The sequence below is a fragment of the Bombina bombina genome, chromosome 4, assembly GCF_027579735.1.
Source record: "Bombina bombina isolate aBomBom1 chromosome 4, aBomBom1.pri, whole genome shotgun sequence".
Taxonomy (NCBI): Eukaryota; Metazoa; Chordata; class Amphibia; order Anura; family Bombinatoridae; genus Bombina; species Bombina bombina.
The window spans coordinates 1,175,065,238-1,175,087,742 of record NC_069502.1 but is presented as its reverse complement, the minus strand read 5'-3'; the positions used below and the strand labels follow the sequence as shown (position 1 = coordinate 1,175,087,742).

General features: G+C 35.3%; 1 protein-coding gene across 1 annotated transcript in view; it reads right to left on the bottom strand.

The window, feature by feature from the left end:
* Positions 1–22,505, bottom strand: part of ALK (ALK receptor tyrosine kinase) — a 633,273-nt gene that overhangs the window by 322,657 nt on the left and 288,111 nt on the right. Inside the window, exon 5 of the mRNA XM_053712803.1 lies at positions 11,132–11,232. Within this exon, the coding sequence (XP_053568778.1) occupies positions 11,132–11,232 (101 nt within the window). The remainder of the gene's footprint in view (positions 1–11,131; positions 11,233–22,505) is intronic.

Below are 22,505 nucleotides of genomic sequence, written 5' to 3'. Positions count from 1 at the left end.
ATGTTGTGCTACTGGCGCTTTAAAATTCTTAATTCGAATAGAGCTTTTATGTTCAATTATCCTATCTTTGATAGTTCTGGTCGTCTCTCCGACGTAGCCACGCCCACAGGGGCATTTAATTAAATAAACCACATAAGTGGTTAAGCAAGTATGAAAGCCATTAATTTTAAACTTTTTTCCAGTAGTTGGATGCACAAATGTGGGCCCTTTAATCATGTTGTTACAACAAGAGCATCCCAAACAGGGATAACTCCCTTCATTCTTACTTTTAATGAATTTTTGTGTTGACTTAATATTTGTCCCTATATCTGCTCTAACTAATTGTTGTTTCAAATTAAAACTCTGTTTATACGCTGGCATGGGTAAGTTCTTAAATTCTTTAATTTGGGGGTTACATTCAGAGAGTATAGACCAATGTTTTCTCAGGATATATTGGATTTGGTTAGACTGGGAATTAAATTCAGATACAAATATGAGGCGATCCTCTTTATTATTTTCCTTCTGTTTAGTTTTAAGTAAACTTTCTCTAGGAACAGAAAGTGCATGATAAATTTCATCTTCTAATATATCGGATGGGTATCCTCTTTTTGAAAATCTGTCTGCCATTTCTATCATTCTTTTTCTTACTAGATTTTCATCAGTAATAATTCTGCGGGCTCGTAAGAACTGACTACGGGGAAGTGCCTTCAGGAGGGATCCAGGATGGGCACTATCAAAGTGCAATAAACTATTCCTGTCTGTTTCTTTTCTAAATAAGTCAACCTTCAACTCTCTTCCTTCCTTGATAATCCTAGTGTCAAGAAAAGCAATATTACTCTCACTCCAAGTTAGCTTAAATTTTATGTGGCCAGATGCTCCATTTATATCCTCCACAAATTTAAGTAGGGATCCAACGTCGCCCCACCATATCCCAAAGATATCATCGATATAGCGCCACCAGCTACCTTATTGCTACCTTATTCATGCTAAACATAATACTGCAATGATTCTATTTAAACCTAAACACCACTAGGTGGCGCAGCAGGTTCAACTTCCTATTAACTCTTTACATCAACAATATTTTATACATCAAAAAACATGTGCAGTTAAGATGGTGTTAGATATGGATAAAAACTATTCTAAAGCCCAGGTTCACTTTCTCCTTCAGCTATTAGAATTAATTCTTTATTGTAATTACTTTTTATTTGGAGATGAATTTTTTCTTCAGATACAAGGGACTGCTATGGGGTCCAACGTCGCCCCGAATTACGCTAACATTTTTATGAATGTATTCGAAGAAAAGTTTGTTTTTTCCAATCCTGGATTTCATCGGTATGGCGCCTGCTGGTGGCGCTATATCGATGATATCTTTGGGATATGGTGGGGCGACGTTGGATCCCTACTTAAATTTGTGGAGGATATAAATGGAGCATCTGGCCACATAAAATTTAAGCTAACTTGGAGTGAGAGTAATATTGCTTTTCTTGACACTAGGATTATCAAGGAAGGAAGAGAGTTGAAGGTTGACTTATTTAGAAAAGAAACAGACAGGAATAGTTTATTGCACTTTGATAGTGCCCATCCTGGATCCCTCCTGAAGGCACTTCCCCGTAGTCAGTTCTTACGAGCCCGCAGAATTATTACTGATGAAAATCTAGTAAGAAAAAGAATGATAGAAATGGCAGACAGATTTTCAAAAAGAGGATACCCATCCGATATATTAGAAGATGAAATTTATCATGCACTTTCTGTTCCTAGAGAAAGTTTACTTAAAACTAAACAGAAGGAAAATAATAAAGAGGATCGCCTCATATTTGTATCTGAATTTAATTCCCAGTCTAACCAAATCCAATATATCCTGAGAAAACATTGGTCTATACTCTCTGAATGTAACCCCCAAATTAAAGAATTTAAGAACTTACCCATGCCAGCGTATAAACAGAGTTTTAATTTGAAACAACAATTAGTTAGAGCAGATATAGGGACAAATATTAAGTCAACACAAAAATTCATTAAAAGTAAGAATGAAGGGAGTTATCCCTGTTTGGGATGCTCTTGTTGTAACAACATGATTAAAGGGCCCACATTTGTGCATCCAACTACTGGAAAAAAGTTTAAAATTAATGGCTTTCATACTTGCTTAACCACTTATGTGGTTTATTTAATTAAATGCCCCTGTAGGCGTGGCTACGTCGGAGAGACGACCAGAACTATCAAAGATAGGATAATTGAACATAAAAGCTCTATTCGAATTAAGAATTTTAAAGCGCCAGTAGCACAACATTTTGTAGAAATGGGCCATTCAATTGGGCAATTGCGCTTTCAAATTATTGAGAAAATAGAAATACCAAGAAGGTTAGGGAATAGAGAACTTCTCCTTAAACAGAGAGAAAGTTTCTGGATTTGGAAATTAGGCACTATGGAACCGAATGGGTTAAATAAAGATCTTGATATGTCTGTCTTTCTTTAATAATTTTTTATGAATTAATTTTGTATTTTTTCATAAATTAATCTGTATTTGAGAAAATAACATGATTCTATAAATATTTGTTTTTGTAATTTAATTATAATTAATATATTATAGAGTTTTTTAATGTTTTTTGATGTATAAAATATTGTTGATGTAAAGAGTTAATAGGAAGTTGAACCTGCAGCGCCACCTAGTGGTGTTTAGGTTTAAATAGAATCATTGCAGTATTATGTTTAGCATGAATAAGGTAGCAATACCGAAACGTTGCTGTTAATGCTGTGTTGTACCCAATAAACACAATTGTTTGCTGCTACTCTTTTTGGAGTGTGTTTGGATATTACTTTAGAGACTGGAGTGGGTCTCTTGAGTGGCTGGCACAGGGACCGTTGTGTGCTGAGTCAATTGACTTTGTATTTTGGATACTGTATCCACTCGACTCGTGCACCTAGGTCCTGATAAGGAATTTACCTGTGATTTTGGAACATGGATACTACACAACAAGAGTTAAAGACTTTCTCATATACAGATGTAGAAGCAGCTCGCATTACAACTTTGACTAAAGGATCAAGAGATTTCCTAAAAACAGCACCTTCTGAATCGATTGCAAAGGATTTCGAAAGATTACAGAAAAAAAGAGTAGCCTATGATTTGCATGCCGCCACCCTTGCGGAATATCACAGGGTGAAAAGAATCCCTAGAGGGCTCAGAATGAGCACACGTCCAACTCTAATGAAAGAGAATACAACCTACTGCGAGAGATTTGAACATATTTTAAACAAGTGCTCTATGGATTTGATGGTACTTACTGTCGACTGCCTGAATGCAGAGATTGCAGAGCAGGATGAGAAATTGGCATCTATGGAGGCTGAAATCAAGAGCGGACTATCTCTTAATGAAGCAACGAAACTACTAAAAGAGGTGAACTCTAAAATTGAAGACCTGAAAAAGGTAATAGAAGAACGAAAAAGATCAAAGTTTTCAAGAGATGAGAACGATTACCTTCAAAATAGGGTTTACCGTTGGAAATATGATCCGGAAGGAGTAAGCAGAAGACAAGCTTCCGGTTTCCAAAGGCGTAGGAATCGTTACCCCATGAAGAGTGGAAGTAGTACCGGATCCTCCGATACGTCACCGGGGGACTCCGAATCCGACATCGGCGTGGCGGCCGGAAACACCGCCGATCAGAAAAAAGAGAAAGAAAAGAAAAAGCAATTGAGACCGAGAAGGGGCAAGTAAATGCCGGACCGGGTAAGGTCTTAAAGGTAGCTGCTAATTTGTTTGCTAGCGATAAAGAAGTAGAAGATACAGTGATTAATATTTCCAAGGCTGAACTTTCGCAAGATGAACTGTGCACTCTTAATAAAGGACTGTCCTTCTGTCCCAGAAGAGATTGTGACTTTTTCCAACTTAGCAAAGATTTATTTAAGTTCTACCGTAATTTAAGGTTAAAAGGGTTTATGTGTAATCTGCAACAGAGTACTAAATTAGAATCTGAACAGTCTGTATTTAATCTACCTAAGCTAGGTTTAAAAAATAAAAGCACTTTTTTACCACCACAAAACAACCATAGCATAGAGACATACATTAATCTTGTAGAACATGATATAGCTAAATTACAAGCTGACACTGACAAAAAGAAACATAATGTAAGGTGTAGTCCTGTATCTAATAAATTTGGTTACACTAAAAAACAAAAAAGTAACTTTAATGCAAAGAATGTAGCTGCTTTAAAAACTTTAAAAGCGAGGGATGACATTATTTTGAAGCGTGCTGATAAGGGCGGGGCGATTATTGCCCTAGATAAGAATTACTACGTGGAAGAAATTAAACAACAATTAAGTAAGTCCGATGTGTACAAGAAATTGCCAAATAACCCTGTATTCCTGATTCAGAATGAGTTGAAAAAAATATGTCAGAGAGCATTGAACTATGGTCTTATTGGTAAAGATTTGTTTAAATTTCTATATATAGAGCACCCTTGCACTCCTGTGCTCTATACACTTCCAAAAGTGCATAAAAATTTACTTGAACCCCCAGGCCGCCCAATTGTGGCTAGTAATCAGTCCATCTTGACCAATGTGTCTATCTTTCTAGACCGTATTCTTAGACCATTTGTTGAAATATCCAATTCTTTTTTGAAAGACACAAGTGACTTTTTAAGAAAGATAGACACCTTGGTTTTTGAATCTGACAAGTTTATTCTATATAGTTTAGATGTAGAAAGTTTATATACATCAATTACTCACGAGAGCGGTATGGGTGCAGTTAAGATGGTGTTAGATATGGATAAAAACTATTCTAAAGCCCAGGTTCACTTTCTCCTTCAGCTATTAGAATTAATTCTTTATTGTAATTACTTTTTATTTGGAGATGAATTTTTTCTTCAGATACAAGGGACTGCTATGGGGTCCAACGTCGCCCCGAATTACGCTAACATTTTTATGAATGTATTCGAAGAAAAGTTTGTTTTTTCCAATCCTGGATTTCATCGGTATGGCGCCTGCTGGTGGCGCTATATCGATGATATCTTTGGGATATGGTGGGGCGACGTTGGATCCCTACTTAAATTTGTGGAGGATATAAATGGAGCATCTGGCCACATAAAATTTAAGCTAACTTGGAGTGAGAGTAATATTGCTTTTCTTGACACTAGGATTATCAAGGAAGGAAGAGAGTTGAAGGTTGACTTATTTAGAAAAGAAACAGACAGGAATAGTTTATTGCACTTTGATAGTGCCCATCCTGGATCCCTCCTGAAGGCACTTCCCCGTAGTCAGTTCTTACGAGCCCGCAGAATTATTACTGATGAAAATCTAGTAAGAAAAAGAATGATAGAAATGGCAGACAGATTTTCAAAAAGAGGATACCCATCCGATATATTAGAAGATGAAATTTATCATGCACTTTCTGTTCCTAGAGAAAGTTTACTTAAAACTAAACAGAAGGAAAATAATAAAGAGGATCGCCTCATATTTGTATCTGAATTTAATTCCCAGTCTAACCAAATCCAATATATCCTGAGAAAACATTGGTCTATACTCTCTGAATGTAACCCCCAAATTAAAGAATTTAAGAACTTACCCATGCCAGCGTATAAACAGAGTTTTAATTTGAAACAACAATTAGTTAGAGCAGATATAGGGACAAATATTAAGTCAACACAAAAATTCATTAAAAGTAAGAATGAAGGGAGTTATCCCTGTTTGGGATGCTCTTGTTGTAACAACATGATTAAAGGGCCCACATTTGTGCATCCAACTACTGGAAAAAAGTTTAAAATTAATGGCTTTCATACTTGCTTAACCACTTATGTGGTTTATTTAATTAAATGCCCCTGTGGGCGTGGCTACGTCGGAGAGACGACCAGAACTATCAAAGATAGGATAATTGAACATAAAAGCTCTATTCGAATTAAGAATTTTAAAGCGCCAGTAGCACAACATTTTGTAGAAATGGGCCATTCAATTGGGCAATTGCGCTTTCAAATTATTGAGAAAATAGAAATACCAAGAAGGTTAGGGAATAGAGAACTTCTCCTTAAACAGAGAGAAAGTTTCTGGATTTGGAAATTAGGCACTATGGAACCGAATGGGTTAAATAAAGATCTTGATATGTCTGTCTTTCTTTAATAATTTTTTATGAATTAATTTTGTATTTTTTCATAAATTAATCTGTATTTGAGAAAATAACATGATTCTATAAATATTTGTTTTTGTAATTTAATTATAATTAATATATTATAGAGTTTTTTAATGTTTTTTGATGTATAAAATATTGTTGATGTAAAGAGTTAATAGGAAGTTGAACCTGCAGCGCCACCTAGTGGTGTTTAGGTTTAAATAGAATCATTGCAGTATTATGTTTAGCATGAATAAGGTAGCAATACCGAAACGTTGCTGTTAATGCTGTGTTGTACCCAATAAACACAATTGTTTGCTGCTACTCTTTTTGGAGTGTGTTTGGATTATACAGAGAGCTAACCTGATGTGTATTATACAGAGAGCTAACCTGATATGTATTATACAGAGGGCTAACCTGATGTGCATAATACAGAGAGCTAACCTGATGTGTATTATACAGAGAGCTAACCCGACGTGTATTATACAGAGAGCTAACCTGACGTGTATTATACAGAGAGTTAACCTGATGTGCATAATACAGAGAGCTAACCTGATGTGTATTATACAGAGAGCTAACCTGATGTGTATTATACAGAGAGCTAACCTGATCTGTATTATACAGAGGGCTAACCTGATGTGCATAATACAGAGAGCTAACCTGATGTGTATTATACAGAGAGTTAACCTGATGTGTATTATACAGAGAGCTAACCTGATGTGCATAATACAGAGAGCTAACCTGATGTGCATAATACAGAGAGCTAACCTGACGTGTATTATACAGAGAGCTAACCTGATGTGCATAATACAGAGAGCTAACCTGATTGGTATTATACAGAGAGCTAACCTGATGTGTATTATACAGAGAGCTAACCTGATGTGCATAATAGAGAGCTAACCTGATGTGCATAATACAGAGAGCTAACCTGATGTGCATAATACAGAGAGCTAACCTGATTGGTATTATACAGAGAGCTAACCTGATGTGTATTATACAGAGAGCTAACCTGACGTGTATTATACAGAGAGCTAACCTGATATGTATTATACAGAGAACTAACCTGACGTGTATTATACAGAGAGCTAACCTGATATGTATTATACAGAGAGCTAACCTGATCTGTATTATACAGAGAGCTAACCTGATGTGTATAATACAGAGAGCTAACCTGATGTGTATTATACAGAGAACTAACCTGACGTGTATTATACAGAGAGCTAACCTGATATGTATTATACAGAGAGCTAACCTGATCTGTATTATACAGAGAGCTAACCTGATGTGTATTATACAGAGAGCTAACCTGATATGTATTATACAGAGAGCTAACCTGATCTGTATTATACAGAGAGCTAACCTGATGTGTATAATACAGAGAGCTAACCTGATGTGTATTATACAGAGAGCTAACCTGATGTGTATTATACAGAGAGCTAACCTGACGTGTATTATACAGAGAGCTAACCTGATGTGTATTATACAGAGAGCTAACCTGATGTGTATTATACAGAGAGCTAACCTGATGTGCATAATACAGAGAGCTAACCTGATGTGTAAAATACAGAGAGCTAACCTGATGTGTATTATACAGAGAGCTAACCTGATGTGTATTATACAGAGAGCTAACCTGATGTGCATTATACAGAGAGCTAACCTGATGTGTATAATACAGAGAGCTAACCTGATGTGTATTATACAGAGAGCTAACCTGACGTGTATTATACAGAGAGCTAACCTGATGTGTATTATACAGAGAGCTAACCTGACGTGTATTATACAGAGAGCTAACCTGATGTGTATTATACAGAGAGCTAACCTGACGTGTATTATACAGAGAGCTAACCTGATGTGTATTATACAGAGAGCTAACCTGACGTGTATTATACAGAGAGCTAACCTGATGTGTATTATACAGAGAGCTAACCTGATGTGTATTATACAGAGAGCTAACCTGACGTGTATTATACAGAGAGCTAACCTGATGTGTATTATACAGAGAGCTAACCTGACGTGTATTATACAGAGAGCTAACCTGATGTGCATAATACAGAGAGCTAACCTGATGTGTATTATACAGAGAGCTAACCTGACGTGTATTATACAGAGAGCTAACCTGACGTGTATTATACAGAGAGCTAACCTGATGTGTATTATACAGAGAGCTAACCTGATGTGTATTATACAGAGAGCTAACCTGACGTGTATTATACAGAGAGCTAACCTGACGTGTATTATACAGAGAGCTAACCTGATGTGTATTATACAGAGAGCTAACCTGACGTGTATTATACAGAGAGCTAACCTGATGTGCATAATAGAGAGCTAACCTGATGTGCATAATACAGAGAGCTAACCTGATGTGTATTATACAGAGAGATAACCTGATTGGTATTATACAGAGAGCTAACCTGATGTGTATTATACAGTAAGCTAACCTGACGTGTATTATACAGAGAGCTAACCTGATGTGCATAATACAGAGAGCTAACCTGATGTGCATAATACAGAGAGCTAACCTGATGTGTATTATACAGAGAGCTAACCTGATGTGTATTATACAGAGAGCTAACCTGATGTGTATTATACAGAGAGCTAACCTGATGTGTATTATACAGAGGGCTAACCTGATGTGTATTATACAGAGAGCTAACCTGATGTGTATTATACAGAGAGCTAACCTGACGTGTATTATACAGAGAGCTAACCTGACGTGTATTATACAGAGAGCTAACCTGATGTGTATTATACAGAGAGCTAACCTGACGTGTATTATACAGAGAGCTAACCTGATGTGCATAATAGAGAGCTAACCTGATGTGCATAATACAGAGAGCTAACCTGATGTGTATTATACAGAGAGATAACCTGATTGGTATTATACAGAGAGCTAACCTGATGTGTATTATACAGTAAGCTAACCTGACGTGTATTATACAGAGAGCTAACCTGATGTGCATAATACAGAGAGCTAACCTGATGTGCATAATACAGAGAGCTAACCTGATGTGTATTATACAGAGAGCTAACCTGATGTGTATTATACAGAGAGCTAACCTGATGTGTATTATACAGAGAGCTAACCTGATGTGTATTATACAGAGGGCTAACCTGATGTGCATAATACAGAGAGCTAACCTGATGTGCATAATACAGAGAGCTAACCTGATGTGTATTATACAGAGGGCTAACCTGATGTGTATAATACAGAGAGCTAACCTGATGTGTATAATACAGAGAGCTAACCTGACGTGTATTATACAGAGAGCTAACCTGATGTGTATTATACAGAGAGCTAACCTGACGTGTATTATACAGAGAGCTAACCTGACGTGTATTATACAGAGAGCTAACCTGATGTGTATTATACAGAGAGCTAACCTGATGTGTATTATACAGAGAACTAACCTGACGTGTATTATACAGAGAGCTAACCTGATGTGTATTATACAGAGAGCTAACCTGATGTGTATTATACAGAGAGCTAACCTGATTTGTATAATACAGAGAGCTAACCTGATGTGTATTATACAGAGAGCTAACCTGATGTGTATTATACAGAGAGCTAACCTGATGTGTATTATACAGAGAGCTAACCTGATTTGTATTATACAGAGAGCTAACCTGATGTGTATTATACATAGAGCTAACCTGATGTGTATTATACAGAAGGCTAACCTGATGTGTATTATACAGAGAGCTAACCTGATGTGTATTATACAGAGGGCTAACCTGATGTGTATTATACAGAGAGCTAACCTGATGTGTATTATACAGAGAGCTAACCTGATGTGTATTATACAGAGAGCTAACCTGATTTGTATTATACAGAGAGCTAACCTGATGTGTATTATACAGAGGGCTAACCTGATGTGTATTATACAGAGAGCTAACCTGATGTGCATTATACAGAGAGCTAACCTGATCTGTATTATACAGAGAGCTAACCTGATGTGTATTATACAGAGAGCTAACCTGACGTGTATTATACAGAGAGCTAACCTGATGTGTATTATACAGAGAGCTAACCTGATCTGTATTATACAGAGAGCTAACCTGATGTGCATTATACAGAGAGCTAACCTGACGTGTATTATACAGAGAGCTAACCTGATGTGTATTATACAGAGAGCTAACCTGATGTGTATTATACAGAGAGCTAACCTGACGTGTATTATACAGAGAGCTAACCTGATCTGTATTATACAGAGAACTAACCTGATGTGTATTATACAGAGAGCTAACCTGATGTGTATTATACAGAGAGCTAACCTGATGTGTATAATACAGAGAGCTAACCTGATGTGTATTATACAGAGAGCTAACCTGATGTGTATTATACAGAGAGCTAACCTGATCTGTATTATACAGAGGGCTAACCTGATGTGCATAATACAGAGAGCTAACCTGATTGGTATTATACAGAGAGCTAACCTGATGTGTATTACACAGAGAGCTAACCTGATGTGTATTATACAGAGAGCTAACCTGATCTGTATTATACAGAGAGCTAACCTGATGTGCATAATACAGAGAGCTAACCTGATGTGTATTATACAGAGCGCTAACCTGATGTGTATTATACAGAGGGCTAACCTGATGTGCATAATAGAGAGCTAACCTGATGTGCATAATACAGAGAGCTAACCTGATGTGTATTATAGAGAGCTAACCTGATGTGTATTATACAGAGGGCTAACCTGATGTGCATAATAGAGAGCTAACCTGATGTGTATTATACAGAGAGCTAACCTGATCTGTATTATTACAGAGAGCTAACCTGATGTGTATTATACAGAGGGCTAACCTGATGTGCATAATACAGAGAGCTAACCTGATGTGTATTATACAGAGGGCTAGCCTGATATGCATAATATAGATCATAATACATTATACAGATCTTTTTCAAATCTTGTCCAACTGGAAAAAGGAAGGAGTTAAAATAAGATAAAAAGTTTTAAAGAGTGTTGCAGGTGGTGGGGGAGGGGAGAACAGCTGGTTGAGAAATAATCATGCTAATGTCCCTTTAATGAACACATTCTTATAAAGAGGTGAATCACTTGCCTGGCAAGAGGAGTTCTTCAGGGGAGCAGGATACAGAGTGCTGGAGATTACGTTATTTCTAGCAGCTGGAGAGTTACTGGTGTTCAAATACAGCACAGAGCCTACAGGGGAAACAAATGAAGATTTAATCAAATCCAGATATTGAGCCACAAACGTCACGCTTGTCTGCGAGGTTAATGCATTTTATAATACATATTAATGCTACAAAACTATTCATCTTTTTCTCTTTAAATAAACATTTTCTGTGTATCCTTTGTTAAAACTTAAAACCTTTCCATGACAGCAGACTATGGTTGGTTCAGAAGCATTCACATATAGAGCATTGTTACAAACATTGTTGCAAACACTTCTGCCACATAGCACTCAAATGGGAGCAGGCTCCTCTTTTAAATGATCACCTGCTGAGGAGGCAATTGGCTGAAAACTATGCAACAATGAACTCCTGACAAAGTCATAGACATATTTATGCCCATCATGCTGCCAGGTAATTGTCATACAACTTCACAGCATTAGTCCTATTGTGAGGGATCTTGTGACAATTATACAGAGGGCTAACCTGATGTGTATTATACAGAGAGCTAACCTGATGTGTATTATACAGAGGGCTAACCTGATGTGTATTATACAGAGAGCTAACCTGATGTGTATTATACAGAGAGCTAACCTGATTTGTATTATACAGAGAGCTAACCTGATGTGTATTATACAGAGGGCTAACCTGATGTGCATTATACAGAGAGCTAACCTGACGTGTATTATACAGAGAGCTAACCTGATCTGTATTATACAGAGAGCTAACCTGATGTGTATTATACAGAGAGCTAACCTGACGTGTATTATACAGAGAGCTAACCTGATGTTAGGGGGGGACTTTAAAAATGCATGGGACAAGCATAGGGCTATCCTACGAACTAGATAAGTTTATACAATATACGGCCATATCATCCCCTAACAATAAACCACTGAGTCAGACACTGCTGCCACTCTAATGTCCTTATAGTTGTCTAGTGATAGTAATGATGATCACATAGCAGCAACCACTGCCTTCATATTGCTGTATTATAGATCATTGTTTCTCAGAGACAATCAAATTGCAGGTCTACAATAAAAAAAACTTTTTTTATTAGTATGACACATAGATTAATATTAAATTTAAGCTACGTAAGTAAATATCACTTCAAAAATGTGGTGACTGTCCATGTCTGTGGTACATAGAATTTGACTGTAGATAAGAACCAAAAAGGCCCATCAAGTCTACCCATATTACGCTACTTTTTCCTTAGGATAGCCTTATGCATGTCCCAGGTATTTTTGAATTCCTTTACAGTCTTTGTGTTACCACCTCAAATGGAAGTTTAATCCATGAATCCTCCACCCTTTCTGTAAAAAAACCACTTCCTCAAATTTCTCCTGAATCTGCTACCCTCTAACTTTAGATTGTGACCCCTTGTTATGGCATTTGTTTGGTTTTTTGTGGAAAATGCTTTCAGCTTCTACTTTATTAAGTCCCTTCATATATTTGGAGGTTTCTGCCATGGCAACTCTTTTCCTTCTCTTCTCTAAACTATTCATATTTAGGTCATAGAGCCTTTCTAGTTTTATATTTTGGACCATGTACCTTTTTAGTCACCCTGAAGCTATGGTCTCCAGAACTGTACACAATATTCCAGATGAGGCCTAACTCGAGATCTGTAAAGTGGCATAGGAACCTCGCTAATTCTGCTACTAATACCTCTCCCAATGCAACCAAATATTCAACTGGCCTTACTGACTGCACTGCTGCATTGTCTACTAAGTTTTAAATCATCTGAAATAATAATTCCTTAGTCCCGTTCCTCTTTAGTTACAGTCAGTAATGTATCATTGAGACTGTAATTGGCCTTTGGGTTTTTGGATCCTATATGCATAATTGTGCTCTTGGTAATATTACATTTCAGATTCCATTTATTTGACCAGTCCTCTAGTTTTTTAATATCACTGTTCATTTGATCAACCCCTCCTGGAACATCAACTCTGTTACAAGTATTCAACATTCAACAGTCTGCCATCATAGAGCAGTTCCAGAACCCTTGGTATCGCTATTGACTTGATGTTCTGGTGGAAATGCTCACTTACATCCCCAAGGTTCACAGGTACGAAATGTAAATGGGAAGTGTAGAAAGTGCAGCTTAAAGGGACATAAAACTTCAATTTTTTATTGCATGATTCAGATAGAGAATACAATTTTAAACAACACTCCAATTTACTTCCTTTATCTAATTTGCTTCATTCTTTAGATATTCTTTGTTGAAGAAATAGTTATGCACATGAGTGAGCCAATCACACAAGGCATCTATGTGCAGCCACCATTCAGCAGGTTCTAAGCCTATTTAGATATGCTTTTCAATAAAGAATATCAAGAGAATGAAACAAATTAGATTATATAAGTAAATTAGAAAGTTGTGTAAAATTGCATGCTCTTTATAATTCATTAAAGAAAAAATCTGGGTTTCATGTCCCTTTAAGTGATATTCGACATCCCATTTTCCTGTATGCACACAGATGTTTATTGACACCATCACAGAAATCAGGAAATTTGGTTTTACTTAGTAAGTGTTCACAACCCCACTGAAAACTCATCCAAGCTTCTCATTCTTCACCAGTCAAAGTCTCCATAAGTGCTCTATCTTTTAGGATATCTCAGATTTAGGGTCCAATAAAGACCACTTTTTCAGTTTATTATGCTGATGTTTGGAAATGTTCCAGTCAGGAACCTTTTTGAGTTTGTCTTTGCCATTGTCTTCACCAAGCATTTTACCAGCCTGAGTTTAATGTGGAGGGAAGGAAGAAATATCTTCTTGAGGTCAACATGTTGGACACTATATTTTCCAGGCTCAAGTGTTTTTTTTTATCTTTCTTTTATTGGTGGTATTTAAAAAATAAAAAAAAATACTTACAAACAATAATATCCAAAAACAAATGTTACAAGTTTACCTTAACAATTACTGTACATAGTAAACATACATCTACTGGTTAACCTAGTTATTGTTTATCTCTTGCATTTATATTTCACAATGAAGCTAATTCAACATATTTGATACAAATCAGCTTTGATCATATAACAATAAAATGAGTAGCAAATGAATAATTAAAAAAAAACACAAGGGGAAAAACATAAAAAAGTCAAGCATCAATTATAATCATAATTATCTGCGTTAGTACAAAGAAAGAGAGAGAGAAAAAGAAAAAAAAAAGGAAAGGGGGGGGGGGGAGGGAAAATGTCTCCACTCTATCTCCCCACTCTCCAGGCATGGTCTTCTTTATGGGATCTTAGTACCAAGATACTGGAAATACTTCACGTCAAATTAGGCCTTCAAAATATACAGATCTCTGAAATGATTTTGTAAGTATATATTGTGTGGAGAGAGGGTAGGCCTGTATGATTTTCAGCCACTTATTGAAATAATATTGTATTTGTTTTTCCATGTACTACATGTGTTATGCTGCTCAAACATAATTTGTGTTTTAATTGCATGAGTAAATAAGCTAAAAGGAGGAGGTTTACTATTTTTCAAAATCAAATTTCGTACTATTAGAATAATAGTATTAACTAAGTTATGAGACACTGAATCTGATGTCAAGAAAAATATAGTTCTTGGTTCAAAAAGGAAGTGCTCCGTTGTACACTTATTTAACCAAAAGTTTACTTTCAGCCATAACTGTCTTATTTTTGGACAAAACCAAAAACAATGAAGTAAATCCGCTGCAGGAGATTGGCATTTATAACAATGACCTCGTTGTTCTAATGACCAACAAGCTAGTCTTTTCGGTGAAATATATGTATTGTTAAAAAGTTTTAAGTGAGATTCCTTCCAGATGTCAGGGTACAGGTAAATGACATATATATATATATATATATATATATATATATATATATATATATATATATATATATATTATATATATATATATATATATATATATGTACTAAAATATATATATGTAAATAGGACAGGGGAATGTGTTGATGTATGAAACCATATTTTTATCAGATATTATTAAAATAGGGTTGCAGTTCTGATGTCAGGATTTGACTCAAACCCCCATGATTTGAATACACATCTCAAGACTCAAATACAGACAGGATGTCACAAGAAATTTCATAAGACAGCATTTGCTCCCTAGATGGAGGTGACAACTTCAAGGAAAAGCAATTTGTTTTAAAAGGAATGACCATGTTTATTTGGCTATGTGCAGAGTTTTATGGCTTGAGACAGGATAGGACCATTGAGCCATTTCAAGAGACCATGTGATCACTACATGAAAATATGTGATAAAATCTCCTACTCATTACAACGTTGCCTAGAAGTCTGGGTTAAATGACATATTTTGTGAGAAAGTAACCATTTACATTTTCAAATGCAAATTGACCCCATGCTGTGTAATTAGGGCAATGAAAACTTGAACAACAAAAGCGAATGTTACAATGTAATTTTGAAATTTACTGAAAATACAATTGCATTTAGATTTCAAGTAAAATATACATCAGCATTGTAGGAAAATATATATTTGAATGTATATGAGACTGTGTATTTATGTGATATTAAATATAAACACATGAATAGGGGAATTGTGGACCTAAGAAACAGTGACAGATAGCGTTCATATTAGATAAATAATAACTACATTGATAATATTGCAAATAGACATATGAATGCTTAAACATTTATAACAATTATTATTTTTTGATTACAGACAACAAGTGGTCATGAGCATAAATCTACATATACTTAGGAGGAAGTGTACTGAATGTGAAACATGCTATATTTGTATGAATGTATATATCAGATGTATAAATGCTATTAATTTTGGAATAATTAGCAGTACAATGGTTTTGATATAATATAATGTTGAAAACATAACGTATTTGGTATCAGGATAATCAAGAAAAATTATATGATACTATCCCATCTATAATTAATATTGTAATTGAATGATGTAATGTAATAGTATTGTTTAATATAATCATTATATGGGAAATATTGTAAAATGTTTAGAAATGGTTAAGTGAGTCTGTTTTGTTTGTCATGTGGCCAAAATCCGGTGTTGCGATGCAAGAATTACAGCTAAAGGACAATTGGTTGTTAACAAGGGTGCATTTTCCCTAGCAACCATATATCCCAGGTTGTCCAATCAGAAGGGACAAGGTTCCGAAGGGCCACCCATATTCCTCACCTATGATTAGACAATATAAGCTGGAATGCAGGATGAGAAAGGGGACTGGCTGCTGGCTAAACTGACTGAAAACTGTTGCGTGGGACACAGTCAAACTATAAGCAAAGTGGGCCATACTTTTTCTCATCAATTGCAATTACACTTATTTTTATATGAGGTGGGACAAGTTTTGAAGCTGAATATCATTTAGTAAAGTATATATATATATAAAAGGTTATTTATTACAGGTAATATTTTAAAACAAAATATATGCATAGTCACTGCAGTTAAATTACAACTGATAGATTTAAAGACAATATTTATATTTTAGAATTATATTTCATAGTCCTGTATAGGGTTAAATTTATCTTTTGTATGCTAAGTAATTTATCTGTGCAAAATATAGAATATATATATATATATATATATATATATATACATATAATTTCTGGTGTTTCAATTAGAGTATATATATATTGTCCTATGGTTTAACTAAGCACTGTTAAAATGGTATTGTTTGAATGTTAGCAACTAAACATCTTGGAATCTCATTGTGTTAACTGAATGAAATTCTATTGTGAATAAGGTAAACTTGTATGAACTCTGCATAGCATATTTTAATAGTTTTTAAACGTGTATAATATTGATTCATAGTCTAGTTCCTACAAATATATTTCAATGTGTTCATAGATATTAACTAATAATAAATAATTCAGGAATTTATATTAATTTCATGGTTTCTGGTATATGCATATTTTTGGGTTTCAGTTTAAAGGATAATTATTAAATATATTGTGTTACAACCCTGCGATATACTTTCATATTATTTGGAGAGTACTGCTGAGATTCTTATAAATATACTGACACAGAAAGAAGGGAGGGGAGCATCACTAACCCATTTAATAAATTAAACCAAAAGAGAGGGAGAGACCTCTCTAAAAGACTGCACATACAGCACTCTGTGCCTGGACTAGTAGTGGAGAAATTGGGAATTTAAAATATAACTTTTATTAAGTACATTAAAATTAAACACTCAATTAAAAACAACCTGGAAGTAGTAGGCCTATTCCTTAATCTTCAGTAAGCCTTTGATATGTTATAAGTGCTTAGAAGGAAAATGTGTAGGCAGGGAGTTATAAGTGAGACCTCTTTGTTCAGTAATTTTTCTAGTACTAAAGGGTTAATATTATTGTGTCAAATGCACATATATCTAGGTATCTACATATGCTATTGATTTGTGCTTGGTCTGTCTTTTTCCCATAGACTGTCCATTTTGCGTTTATGTGTATTAATTCTAAAGTTTTTAATTCTGTGTGCTCAACTGTATAGAACTCTGACAATTCAGAAAAAATGATAGTTTTTACCACAACTGACTAACCAGACAACAAAAAAGAACTGCGGACCTAAACGATATATTTGATAGTAATAGTTCCAGCCCCAATACAAATATATACACCTCCCTAGATTCTATTCTGAGAGAGATGCACAAAACCATGTACAAACAAGACAAAGTCTGGTGGAACAGACATTTCTTTGAGAAATATATTGAAAAAGAATTAATTCCTAGAGGCCTTAGAATTCAACTATTTCCAGCATTTGAATTTAAAAATGACAGACTAACAATAGAATGGGAAGAAGCTCTGACAGAGTGTTCTGTAAAACTTATGAAAATCCTAATGAAACATGATAGCTCTGAATATGATCTCCTGGAAGATAAAATTAAAGAACTAACAGATAATTTAAAGAAATTTGAATCAGACTTTGATAAATTATACAAATCTTACCAAAAGGAGCTAGACAAACTGGAATCAGAATTGAAAGAAATAAAACAAGGCAAATTAAGCAGAGATATCACAGACTTTAAAGACAACAAAGTCTATAAATGGCGTAACAAAAACTTTTACAAAAATCCAGCAAGAAATACTAAAGCAACAGTCATACAAAGTGATATCTCAGACACGGATGGAGAGGAAAATGAACCAACAAACAATGCCACTCCAAGTACATCTACCAGCATCCAATCTATCAGGGCTTCTAATAGAAACAAAAGAAAGGATTTTTTAGCACAGGGCGAAAACACAGACACACCAGGAGAGGAGGGAGGGCAAAGCAAAAGACCAACAAGGGGACGAGGACGCAATACACACAGCAACCAGAGACACTGGAGACAACAACCCAGAGCTCCCAGCCCCTTCTCTCGACTGCGGAGCAATCATTGAGAGTTATAAATCTCTCTACAATCAATCTTTCCCAAGAACATATTGCTGTTTTATCAAAAGGCCTATCTTTTTGTCCATCTACAGGGATAGACAAATATGAAACTATCAAAGATATACAACTCTTTATAAGAAAACTTTACTTAAAGAAACAATTCATGGAACCCAGTATTGATTGGGGTTGGAATGAAGAAGAGATAGAAACTATTCAAGATCTTGACACTTTATTAGGAGAGTCTGACAGTACTGAACAAGGTAAATGGAGGGATCTAGTTCGCACAAAATCAACTTATGTACCCAAAAAAATACACTGTCCTCAAATAGAGGTGTTTAACCAGATGGTCTGTAAAGATATTTCTTCTTTGCATCCCCTACCATCAACTCCCAATCTAACAGATAAGGAAAGGCAAGCACTAAAAGACATGAGCACATGGGATGAAGTGGTAATAAGAAATGCGGACAAGGGGGGCAATATTGTTATATGGCCCCTTGAAATGTATTTAAAGGAAGCCAATAAACAATTGACAGACAAAAATTGTTATATGAGACTCCTAAACAATCCTACCATAGGTTACCTTAAAATCTATAACCACATAATAAATGAAGCCAAACAAAATCATACTCTTAATGCGAAAGAAATTAAATTCCTACAAAGAGACCATCCTATTACCCCAACATTCTATCTCATCCCAAAGGTACACAAGAACAAGGATATACCCCCGGGAAGACCAATCGTTTCTGGAATAGGTTGCCTAACAGAACAAGCAAGCAAATATCTAGACTATAGATTGAGAAGATTCGTACAAGAACTCCCGTATTATGTACAGGATACCATGGAAGTCCTGCAAAGAATAAATGGTATTCATACTGATAAAGAGACCTGGTTAGTAACAACTGATGTAGAATCCCTTTATACTTCAATCAACCATGTGGACGGAGTAAATGCAGTTCAGTACTTCTTAGATCAAAAATCAGAAGAAGACAAACAACACGATGAATTCATAATAAAACTTCTCAAATTTATCCTCCAATATAACTATTTCATATTTGATAATAAATATTACCTCCAAACAAGGGGAACAGCCATGGGAACAGCATGCGCACCAACGTATGCTAACCTGTTTCTTGGCTGGTGGGAGGCTGAATTTGTATTCACGGAGAAGAACAAAAATTACACAGATAAAATTCCTATGTGGCTTCGGTACATAGATGATATCTTCTTCATTTGGGAAGGATCATATCAAGAACTACAAGAATTCATCACTATACTGAACAACAACAAGATTAACATCAAACTAACTCATGAAGCGAGTCAAGAAAGCATTAACTTTCTAGACCTAACGATAATCAAGGATATGGAAGGAAACATAAAAAACTGATCTTTTCAGAAAAATAACGGCAGCTAACAGTTTACTTCACAACAGCAGTGCGCATGCAAGCAACACTGTGAAAAGTCTCCCCACAGGGGAATTCCTGAGAATCAGGAGAAATTGTTCTGATTTACAAACCTTCAAAATACGTGCTCAAGAATTGGAAACTAGGCTATTGGAGAGAGGCTACAGTAAGAGAACAATTAAAAAAGCAAAATACAGAGCAGAAGAAACCAATAGACAAGAACTTTTAAAGAAAAAATACAGACCTGGAAGTGACATTCCAAGACTAATAACAACATACAACTCTCAAAGTAAAATGGTTAATGAAATTTTGAATAAATATTGGTACATTCTGAAATCTGATCCTACATTAAAAGACATCATAGGAACCAGACCCTCCATTTCATATAAACGTACACGTAACATCAAGGACATGATAACAAGCAGTCATCTACAGAGGCACAAAACTAAAACAGCATTGGCACCAGGATCACATAAATGTGGTAACTGTAGTACATGCAAATATGTAATCAAATCGGATCATGTAATAGATCGATTCAAAAACAAACATGCCATCAGAGATTATATCAGTTGCCAAACGGAGGGAGTAATATACTTACTCATATGTAAATGTGAAAAATTTTACATAGGGATGACGACACGGAAACTAAGAGTGAGAATTATGGAACATTTACACAACATCAGAAACGCTGAGAAAGATAAAAAAGATGATAAAACTCTAAAAAGTGTCGCACACCATTTCCTTCAATACCACAAAGCCAATGCTGAAGAATTACAATGTAAAGGCATAGAAAGAATTAGATTGGGCATCAGAGGAGGAAACCTTGAAACAAAATTATTAAAAAGAGAAAGTAGATGGATCTACCTTCTTAACAGTGTTCAACCCCATGGTATGAACGAAAATAATAATTTCTATGTACATCTTAAAAGTTAGATGAGATGGAACAATTTAAATAAGATCCTGTATACAATACATGGAGACACAAATTCTAGTAATAATAACTCTGATCCAACACACTCTAACACAAGTACAAAGGTGTCAGTTAGAGAAAGAATATAAGTTCCAAATTCTATTTAATTCTGTGGAACAATATTAACATACACGTATAATTTGATTTTGAGATCAATCTTTAGCTCTTGATTGGATGTAGGTCAGCCAAACATTTGGCACAATGTATAAGTTTCACCACATCACCCCTTTAACACTATCCCTCTGTATTAGCAAGGCACCACCACATACAGTCACATAAGGACACATCACTTAGATATTGTGTTTAATTTAATTTCAATTCTCTCTTCACCACACTTTATTGACCCCTTTGTTTCCCCTTCTTTTCTCCCCAATCACACACACAGTAGTCCTGAATACACAGTTTAGATTCTCAGCACTTTTCCTTATGTGTTATCACTATAAATATAACACCTAACACAACACAAATGCATCACTTGGTTAATTTTAATTAAAAATAAAATAAAAATATTAATAAATTCTCACCTACAAATAAGGAGAGTTCAAAATAAGTTGTACAATTGTTTATAAATCCAACCCAAATTTCTTTTATTAACTAAGACTAATAGTAGTTGGTGACTTTGCAATATTATTAATAGCAAAAAGAACCAGTCTACTATCAATAAGTACACTGTAAATTTTGGGTAACATAAGTATATCTCTCTACTAAATTAATTTTAACATCTCTAATGTACAAAAAGAATAAACATAACACCGGTAGGAGAGTGTTTATTCCACCAATAGGTAACAACAAAGAATATGATTATATTATAGCAAATTACAATGTGTTGGCTATAAATTACATTTTGTTTCTGTCTCTCCCAATACCCAGCTCATCACAAGGCATCAACTTAAGGCTTATTTATGTAATCTCAAGACTTAAAATCTATATCAAGCCCAAAGTGAACAAATAAGCATTAAACCATAATATTAATACTGAACACAGAACGTATGACCTAATTCACAATTATTGCAACTATCAGTTGTCCTCTTCTATACCTCTAATCTGTAACAGTTAGTATCTAACGAAGGCCCGCGATGGCTGAGCTCTAATCTCTATCTTTAACATAGGAAATCGCTGATTGGCTAACCGTCAAGAGTGACAGCCAGATTGTCCAATCACAATAGGAGTTGATATTGGGACCGGGTCCTCAACCCGTTTATATTTCAAAACTTCCGGCGGCGCGCCGCCTTTGAAAAAGCCCGATACGGGCGAAACCGGTCAGGGGGTTATAGAGCAGATGGGAGCTCTATTAATTTTTTAAAATTTACCTGCAGTAGTTGGCCTGTTTCGGCGGGGTAGAATTTATATTTTGTATTTAGTTCTAAAATATGACTAATAATCACAATTAGAATTGCTTAACTAAGTTATAACTTTGACCTCAAAACTATTTGATTTAACAGAGGGTTACTCGCACTAGGCTATTTATTAGGTGGCAACCTATAGATACCGCATTGAGGGAATTGCAAGCTCAGTTGTGCTTATAGACAGATAATCCTATATAACTCAAACTTTCCAGCTAATATCTCAACAAGTCTATAGCCATACCAGTTTAGTGGAG